The following is a 10008-nucleotide window of genomic DNA, read 5'->3' as shown; positions in this document are numbered from 1 at the left end:
CCAGACCTACTGAATCTGAGTCCAGGTCTCCATCAATAATGAGTTGCATTGTCGTCTGTTCTTGTCTGCATCCTGCACAGGTGGTGGAATTAGGGTTTCCTCTGTGGGTAAGGGGCTGGCTGCAAATAAAGCAAAGAAAGAGAAAATGGTGAAGAAACCACAGGACCCAGGAAGTAATTTTAGAAAGTGGGTGTGGGACAGCTCTTCTATCGCCCAAGTTCCTCATGGGACACGGAGTCAGGGTCAGTCAATGTGAATTGGGCTGGCGGTAAATGGGCCATACAAATTGCGGAAATACCTTTTCCAGGGTTCAAGGAGGGCTCTGAGGCCTCAGCTCCCCACGCTGAAGGACAAGGGGAACAAGGGAAGCAAGAGGCTGAGAGCAAGCACACCTGAAACCCCTGTTTTTATTTAGGGAGGGACATTCCATAGAAAATTCCACCCAAATAAGGGAGGAGGATTGTGTTACAGCAAACAGGGGGTGTGGCTCTGTCACATTGGGTGAGCCCACTCCCAGAGCTGCACTCCCTCGCCTAGTGAAGGTGAGGCCCATCTGCCTCACACTTCAGGGGATGCCAGTTGCACACCCCATTACTCAAGGCTAAGGGGCATGCTCTGTTCAGGGCGGCCCCAGACACTCTTCCACCTTAGGGGTCCAGCTTCCATACTGGAAAAAGAGAGAGAGTCTGTGTTTGCTTTATTTATATGGGGGAAGCATCAAAGATTTTTCCATGGAACGTTCTTTTGCCAAGTAAGGTAGGAGGTGAGCTATCCAGTTCCCAATGGGTTATGCCCAAGTCCAGAGAGAGCTGTCCCACTAGTAGAGCAAGGGCAGAGATCTCACGCTTTGGGCAATCTACACATGGAAAAGCCGGAATCATTCCCCAAGGGCGACCTAAGTCCCCCGTGGCTCAGTACTGGGTAAAAGGTAGCTTCATGGTGGCATCTCACATTGTATTATGTAAATTTAATATATGATATTGTACTATACTTACTCATTCCAATTTGTTTTCGAGATTTAATTATGTTAATAGAGAATAACAACTTTAACCTGTTGAAGAAAATACACATTATCTTGCTGATAATGAAATCTGCTATCAATATGTTAGTGACATTGATCTATTGCATTTGGGTACAAAACTCTCTCATTTTTTAAATTTCTTTTTAGATGTTGATGGACCTGTATTTTATTCATTGATTTATATGTGGTGCTGAGAATCTAACCCAGTTCCTCACACATCCTAGGCAAGTGCTCTACCACTGAGGCACAAACTCAGCCCCCAATACTCTCTCTTTAAAAAAAGAAAGAAAGAAAGAAAGTAAGAACCTATTCTCCAGAGACATCACAGTCACCAGGAGCCCGCATTTCCCAAAGAAAGCCATTACTGTTTATGGCCATGAGACTAATTGCTGTGAACCTGGGGCAGGAGGGGATGCTGAGTTTACAAAGTTCTGAAGTCTCAGTGTCGTGGGAATGTTCAAAGTAAATTAAACAAGCAAAATGTACATAATAAGGGCTATCTATCTCATTTGGATTAAGATTTGTTTCCTTAGTATCTTTAAGGAAACTAACCAACAAACACCCCCAGGCTTTTATCTTTATAGAACACAAATTGCTACATGTTTTTGAGGCCCTCTACTGACCTAGACCTTCATCTTCATTTATATTTGCAGCGTCTGGCTTTATCATGATCTTTATTAGCCACGTGTAGCTGCAAGTCTAGCTCAAAGAATATGCCACATGGTGGAGACTGACTAGTTAAGGCAACTGATCAACTTCAAAATGCATGGCCAGTAGACTTGCAGAAGGTAGGTATTGGGTATCAAAAATTCAGATGTCACCGAGCACCATGGTGCACACCTGTAATCCCAGCAGCTCAGGAGGCTGAGACAGAAGGATAGTGAGTTCAAAGCCAGCCTCAGCAACAGCAAGGCACTAAACAACTCAGTGAGACTGTGTCTCAAAATAAAATACAAAATAGGGCTGGGGGTGTGGCTCAGTGGTTGAGTGCCCCTGCATTCAATCTCTAGTACCAAAGATAGATAGATAGAGAGAAAGAAGAAGAAGAGGAGGAGGAGGAAGAGGAGGAGGAGGAGGAGGATTAAGGAGGAGGAGGAGGGGGGAATATGAATTCAGGTATAACAGCATGGAAACCTGCTACCTCTAGTTATATGTTGGCAAAACCTTTGGTCAAACATTTGCTTGCTGTTCTATGGAAGACGCAGGCTATAGAACTGGGAACTAGATTAAAAAACAAAAGCAGGGTGTTGAAAGTCTGGTCTGGTGTTGGCAGTTTCTTGTGCTTTCAGCAAAACTCACAAGAGGGAGGGGCTGGGGCTAGAGGCAGCCAAGGTGCAAGTGAAGAGGCACAGTAGCAGAGCATCTCTAAATGATGCCCTCCCTACCTGCAGCCTCACTAGAAGTTGACTGAGTTCCGCAGCTTTGGGATCCCAAAGTGAAGCATTGTAAGCAGTGACAGGAAGTGGGTGTCCAGGCTTAGTAAGAGATAGAGCTGCTGCCCTGACAGGTAGGGAGACCGCCGGTGAAGACGAGGTTGAAGGACCCATCCCACCCAAATCTCTTGCTTTAGATGTTGTCAAACCACTGTTAAAGCAAAGGGTGGGCAGATCATAGAGGCTGACCTAGACCATGGCAGAGTTTTCAGGCTTAAATGTTTTCTAAGAGTACAGTTATCTGTCCATGGGAGAAACCAAGAGGCTAGTGCACCAGAAATCTACTAAGCTTCTGAGGAATTTGTATTGTAAATAGAAACCTGACCTAACCAATAGAAAAGTATGTGGTATTTAATTCTCAAAGTAATCTCTCTAAAGCTGTGCCAGCAGGAAGTGGGCAGTGGTCATGAAGGAGGATGAACTTGGAAGAACCTCCCAGGGCGGAGTGGAGGGAAGACCATGCTTCCCCACCATCTATTTTTGCTTACCTCCTACAACTCAGCTTTAACCCCTGCAGATGAGGACATTGTCCTAGGGAGTAGTGTACAGAGAGAAGTGGGTTCCTGAATGACTGCAGGGAACATTCACTTCAGATGTTCATAGGGGAGAAATTAATCCCACCTTCATTAAACCATACTGGATTACACCTGCATCTCTTTCTGATAGCAGCCCACCTAGATAGACTGATGGTATGTTCAACAGAGATATGTAGCTTTCCCCACTAAATTCATGCCTCCAACTGACTGGATTCAATGGCAGTTCCAGCTTTCCATTGCTCAGGCCAAAATCCTTGAAGGCCTTCTGTGTCCTGGCCCCTGATGGGTACACAGTGTCAAACCGAGCCTTGCATTTGTGATTCAGCCTGGTGCTTCCCCTGCATGGAGGACACCTGTGTTCTTGTCCTAAAAATGTTAATACCCTTCCACCAAAGACCACTAGGAACACATGTGTAGGTCAAGAAGTTGGCTTTACTGTTGCTGCTAGAAAAAACACTCACCAAGGGGAACTGGGCGTCTCAGAAAGAGTCTTAGAGAGAACCTTCTATAGGATTTGGGGAGGTCCAGAGGAGCTCTAAGTTGGGTGCAATCAGAATTGCAGGGACAACTCAATGGTTAGAGAGCTCAATAAAGCTTACAAACTAGAAATGGAGATACACAGACATAAATCTGCAATTGGCAGAAAAGTAGCTGTGACTCAATTTAGCCAGGAGAGAATCGTGTTAGTGGATTGCAAAAGTATTTTGTTTTTCTGATCTCAGAGTGCCCTTGTCTCATGTTGGTGTTTGATGAGATGGTTCATGTCCAGCAGAACAATCTAGAGCCAGCCATGAGAGTCAGGCCAGCTGTGAAAACACTGAAGCCTAAATGTGAGAGTGGGGCCAGTCCCAGGAGATTAAGGGGTGCTTTTCCTAAAGTTGTCGCTTCTGCAACCACAGGCCCACAGCCTCTTTCTGTGACTCCAGGTAGGGGAGAGGAGCTGTCCTACTCCCATGGAGTTGAAGGGGTGGGTCTCTCTGGCTCAGGTCCTGGACCTTGGAGGTGCATCTTCAGCCCGCACCCTTGCCTAGCTTTTGTGACACTTGCCCCCAACCATGCATTAGTGGCTCTGATCTGTCCTCAGATCCCAGAGGACAGCATTGCTCTGTTTACTCTCTGGTTCCCACGTGGTTTCCCCTTTTCTTTCATTAGAAAGGGATTGCTCTGCTTCTGATCTATAGACATTCCCCTCTGTCTTTGAGTGTTCTTAATATTTCATGTCTCATTTGCACAAAACATTTGGAGTTGAAGGGGGTGGGTCCCGGTGTGAGCTGTCTTGATCTGGGGATAGACAAGGGACTTTTCATGACTTTCTTTGGGCTTATTTTCTCGGCATGTGGTACTGCCCACCATTTCCCATCATCACTGTGGCTCTTGCTATTGTTATTTATTTTGTAAGTATTCTCGGGGACATTGGAACATGCATTCTGGGCCTCAGCTTTCCTGTCCCTTAAATGCCACCATTAAGGAATGGCATTTTAGCTGTGGTGGCATGTGGCTGTACTAAGGAGGCTGAGGTGGGAGGATGGCTTGGGCAAGGGACTTTGAGGCTAGCCTGGACAACATTGTGAAACCCATTTCATAAGGAGTGGGGAGGGGAGGATCCTACCATAACTGGTGGGCCTTCTACATAGCTTTTTGCCATATTTTGGAAACCAGAACAAGTATTTGAGGAGGAATACAGCTGAACCTGATTTAGTTTTCTTATCTGGGGACACAGAGAGATACAGGGAGCTTCAAATGTAGAGAGTGTTCTCTCATTAACTTTTGAGCCTATGATGATGGAGCCTTTATTTTTGCACAAGGCTTGCCCAAACCACACTGAGCTGGTGTCAGTCACAGCACTGCCACTCTCTCAGTGACACACTGAAAAAGAGAATTCTAGGATAGAGAAACGATGAAGCAAGTCTTATAATCTTGCAAGTGCATAATGATCTTATGAGGTCACTAAAAACATGCAGATAAAAGGGCAAGCAGCCTTCTGGGGACTTGGGATGATGGTCCGAGGATTACTGCAGGAGAAGGGAGAATCCTGAAACACAGAGTAGACTCTGAAACACTAGAGGAGGATTTCTGGTGTAGGGACCAGGAGGTCCTCTTATCGACCCAGTTTAGCCTCACATTCTCCCAGAACAAGGACGAGTCACAGGACTACAGGGTTGATCATTTATTGAAGGGGTAGAGAAAGACCTCCTTCATGTAGAGTTGACCTGGGTGTGGCAAAGAGAGAAATTTAGAGAAAGCCTTTGATTCTTGGTGAATGGATGAATCTTCCTCAGCAATCCTGGAAAATCCTCGAAATCCAGGATGACACATTCATATGTGACAGTGGTGGAAATCAGGTGACAGAACTTGTCATAAGATGGCATAGCAATGAGGAAGGAGATAGATGATGCTGGAGCCCAGGCGAGGAAACTTTCTCTCTGCCCTGAAGAGAACACAGAAACTCATCACTCATTTTGGGATTGAAGTGAGGACAAAGGAAAATTCTTATTTTTTAAACCCGGGTCTGTCCTTCAGGTTGGAGGACAATGGAAAGATGAGTCAGTTCCATTCTGGAGTGAGAAGTCAAGGAAGTGCAGAGTCAGAGAAGATATTCTTTTTTTTTTTTTAAGAGAGAGAGAGAGAGAGAGAGAGAGAGAGAGAGAGAGAGAGAGAGAGAGAGAGAGAGAGATGTTTAATATTTATTTTTTAGTTTTCGGCGGACACAACATCTTTGTTGGTATGTGGTGCTGAGGATCGATCCCGGGCCACACGCATGCCAGGCGAGCGCACTACCGCTTGAGCCACATCCCCAGCCCAAGAGAGATATTCTTATCCTAACTGGAAGGTGAGATGGATTCCTGGGCTTGGAAGATGGACCACAAACACAGATTCATATTTATGTGGGTTTCATACTCACACCCTATTCTTTTTCCATTTAAACCTTCACGTCCTCATAACCTTAAGCTTGTTATCAGTAACTGAGCCTTTTTCTCCTCATCCCCTGCATGCAGCACTGTATAAGGAGCACGTCACTGCTTCCTCTTTTGGTTGCTTAGGCCATTTGTGCAAAAGTTCATGGTAAGACTAGGTCCTGACCCAAGGTCATCCAACTCAAAACTGTGTACAATTTGGTCATGTGTACCTCCCTCTGCATCAAAGATAGTTGGAAGGGGAAAAAGTAAATTGGGTAGGAGAGCTTCTCATTGCCTGCCATCTGTGTGACATTGCCATAGCACATTGCCCAAGGCAGAGCACCAGATGTGTAATGCCAGCGGGCTTATAGAGAGTACCGAAAGCCCTGGATGTTGTTTTTCTTCATGCAATCTTTGGGCACAAGTCCCTAATGGTTTATGAAGGCCCCATTCCCTGGTCCACCCCCTCTGCATCAGGGACAGAGATCACCTACCTGGAGACTCAGGACTGTGTTCAACCTCGGGCCTGGATACAGCGGTCTGCAGAGGCAAAAGAGAAGACATTCAGGACGACCATCCCTATTATTTTTCCCTAAGAGAAATTGGATGCTTCTCCATGTTGGCACAAAGGAGGCTGATTGTCTTCCCTTGGATTTTCCTTTTCTGAGGACATGAAGTTCAGGAGGAGAAAGCCAGCTAGCTAAACTTACCAACAGTGGTCAGGTCCAATATGTTTTCCTTAACAATTCCATATTTTTCACAAAGTTTTACAAATTTCTTCTTGAGTTCTGAGCTCACATCTGGTGCTCGACCTGTGAGAGTAGTGACATTACTGCTGTGACTTATGTCTTGGCGATAGAGGAGAATGAGAGGACAGGGCTCCAGGAGAACAGGAAAATGGGTGGTGACAATTGTATGTCAGGACCTGTTCTGAATCTGACATCAATAAGACATCTTTCTGGCACAATGAGAGATCTCATGATCTTCCCGTCAGTGAGCCTGAGGACTCCCAAAGGTAGACATCTGTCTTCAGTGGGGAAGAGAGGGTCCTGGATAACCTTGGGGAGATCATTTTGTGTCTAGGGTCCTTCGTTCCCTTTCCTCCCACCCAAGATGAGTGTCAGCATGAAAATACTCTACCGTAGACCTCCAGCAGTTGGAATGTATTCCCATTATTTTTATTTATGAGGTAAATAATAATGTAGTTATCATAGTCCGTTTCGAGTACTTTAAATGTATTATGTCCATCATCTGTGAAGGAAACAGAATACAGCTCAGAACTTCTTTGGTTTGTGGGAAGCAATGAAAACTTTTTACCTATTCTTGCCCATGAAAAAATACAATGCATCTTCCAGAAGACACAGGGACGATGTCTAATGCCTTCCATTTGTAACTCCCCGGGCCTCACGAATGACTTCTAAAATGAACACTGGTAAATAGACCATGAGTGTAGAACATTCAGTCTCAGCAGCAACTCACCCTCTTTCTGAGACCTGTCCACCTCCCTCACCATCTCTGTCAATAACGCTGTCTGTCTTCCCAATAAGCCCTCTGGCATTACATATCTGGTCCTACATCCTGGGCTATATTGTGGCAATGGCCACTAGGCATAATCACACAGATGGCAGAAAACGAGAAGCTGTCCTACCCGTTTACCTTTTCCCCTCCTGCCAATTATCTTTGTTGTAGAAGGAGGCACCTCTGACCAGACTGCATTCTTTCTTTGATGGTATTATAGGACTTGGCTTTTGCACATACGTTTTTCCTATATACAGTACATTGGCTATTAGATGGCCCCTATTATATTACTTTAATGAGAATTAATGAGTCATTGATAAATATCCTGATGATATTGGAGTTCAGTAAATTCTTTGCACTTGGAAATATAATTTAGAAAGAACATTTGTGGTCTACTTACATTCAACAGAATATACACCGTCCTCTTCTGTTTTGTCACAAACAAACTCAATTGCAGCACATACTCCATTTATACTGTAAAAAAAAACGAGTTGATGCCCAGGACATATTGATGAGGCTGGCTTCCTCGTCCTCTAGTCTACCTATAACCTGGGTTTCTGATTCCACCTAACTTTTGAATATTTTTGGTACAATTAACAAACAGATTTTCGTCATAATTGTTTCATTTACTTTGATACTTGGGAAATGAGTTAAAAAGTGCTTGAACTGTTTGTCACCATTACTACTACGACTTCCCATACTTATTATTAATATACCACAACCACTCGTTAAGATCATTAGCTAAGTATGCAATAATTGTGCCTCTCAGCTGAGTTCTTTATGAACATCACCTGACTCAGTCCTTACAAGAAATCAAGAAGGAGAATCTTTATCACCTGCTTTTGTCCATGGAAAATGAAAGTGGGAAGGGATGAATTTTTTTATGGTACTAGGGATAAACCAAGGGGTGCTTAACAACTAAGATACATCCCCAGACATTTTTTATATTTTATTTAGTGTCAGGGTCTCACTAAGTTGCTAAAGCTGGCTTTGAAACCATGATACTCCTGCTCAGCCTCTGAGCCACTGGGATTAAAGTTGTGCATCACCACACCTGGTCAGGGATGGGTTTTCTTGGTCAACAGCTGGTAAAAATCAATTCCGTGTGTTGATTCTAAATCACATGCTCTTGAACTATTCCATATTGTCATGCTAACCTTGATTCTGATACCCCTATGCCCTCTGCATCCCCCACTTCTAATCAATTTACTCCTGTAACCAACTCTTTATCCATGAATCTTGAAAACTCCCAGGTCTATCAAGTCCTGGGTCAGTTCAACTGAGGGACTGTGATTTTGGATGCAGGCTCAGTATGTATGTGCACATGTCTGTGTGCATGAGTTTGTGTGTGTGTGTGTGTGTGTGTGTGTGTGTGTGTGTGTTTAGGTTTAAGATTATACCTACTCTTTCATTTTCCCTTTCCCGACTAAAAAAGCCATACTTACATTATATGGAATTTGAAGCCTAAGGAAGAGTTCTTCAACGCATGGATATATTCCACAAAAACCCTCATGCTACCGTTTTCTTCTATCTTTTCCTTTTGATCAGAGGCCAGGAGAATGGAATACCACTCCCCTGAATACTGCAATAAATAAGAAAAATGGTTAAGTGAGAAAAGAGGAGAGGGAATGCCACAGACACTCTTCTCCTTGAACTCTTGGCCTATGGGGCAGGGCTTAGGATGAGAAGAGGGAATTAGAATGCAGATCATTTGACAGGACACCTAGAACCATTTCCACTGTCTCTTAAGTGAAAATGGAAGTCCCCGGCACTGTTGCATTTTTTTTTTTTTTTTAGAGAGAGAGAGAGAGAGAGAGAGAATTTTAATATTTATTTTTTAGTTTTCGGTGGACACAACATCTTTGTTTGTATGTGGTGCTGAGGATCAAACCTCGGCCACATGCACACCAGGTGAGCATGCTACCGCTTGAGCCACATCCCCAGCCCTTCTGTTGCATTTTAATATGGCACAATTGCTCTTAGTTCAGGTCTGAACCCACTCCTTTAACATGCCACCCTTCAAAGTCAAAAGTTGTAATGCTCCACAGTTTTACCTTGGACTGATCAAAGTTGCTTGTCACAGCATCATGGGTTCCTTCTGTGTGAGCACAGATCAGGGTCAGTCCCAGACTCAGCAGCAGGAGCTTCATCTTGGTAAGGAATAAAACTGTCTCCTCACAGTCCCCAGGAGTGAGCACGTCCCCACTGTAGCTCCACCCCAGCTCTCATTTTTATCTAATCGTGTTGTTTTTTTTTTTTTTCCTGTCCAGGTGCCTCCACCTCTCCTCCTTCCTGTCCTTGGAATGGTCTTTCATTCTCTGGGATGAAGCCAAGGATTCTTCTTGCCCTTTTGAAACTTGGCTGTCCCCCCTCTTTTAAATTTACTTAGTGACCTTACATTTCTCAAAACACATTCCCATGAAGAGTCATGGATGCTCTACCTGGGAAGCAGAGCTTCCATTGTGAACCAGATTTAACTGTAGGTCTGGCTTGTTGGTGTCAGGAAGCTCATTGTAAGTTGTGGGAATAAGCACCATTGGGAAATGAAATGTGTGTAGGGTCTCTGCTCTGCTGTTCACCTGGAATATGGCGTTAGGTGAATT

General features: G+C 44.3%; 1 protein-coding gene across 1 annotated transcript; it reads right to left on the bottom strand.

Annotated features, from left to right (window-relative positions):
- Positions 1–6401: 6401 nt before the first annotated feature.
- On the bottom strand, positions 6402–9555 carry LOC308642927 (major urinary protein 20-like; the record flags this gene model as incomplete). The annotated part of the gene is made up of 6 exons (XM_081282308.1): positions 6402–6427; positions 6598–6699; positions 7028–7138; positions 7806–7879; positions 8851–8987; positions 9460–9555. 6 exons carry the CDS (start codon positions 9553–9555, stop codon positions 6402–6404), a joined length of 546 nt encoding a protein of 181 aa, XP_081138434.1.
- Between the last annotated feature and the right edge of the window lie 453 nt (positions 9556–10008).

The sequence above is a fragment of the Spermophilus citellus genome (assembly GCF_964194105.1).
Source record: "Spermophilus citellus genome assembly, chromosome: 2".
NCBI classification, from domain to species: domain Eukaryota; kingdom Metazoa; phylum Chordata; class Mammalia; order Rodentia; family Sciuridae; genus Spermophilus; species Spermophilus citellus.
This window is presented reverse-complemented; position numbering and strand designations above follow the sequence as displayed.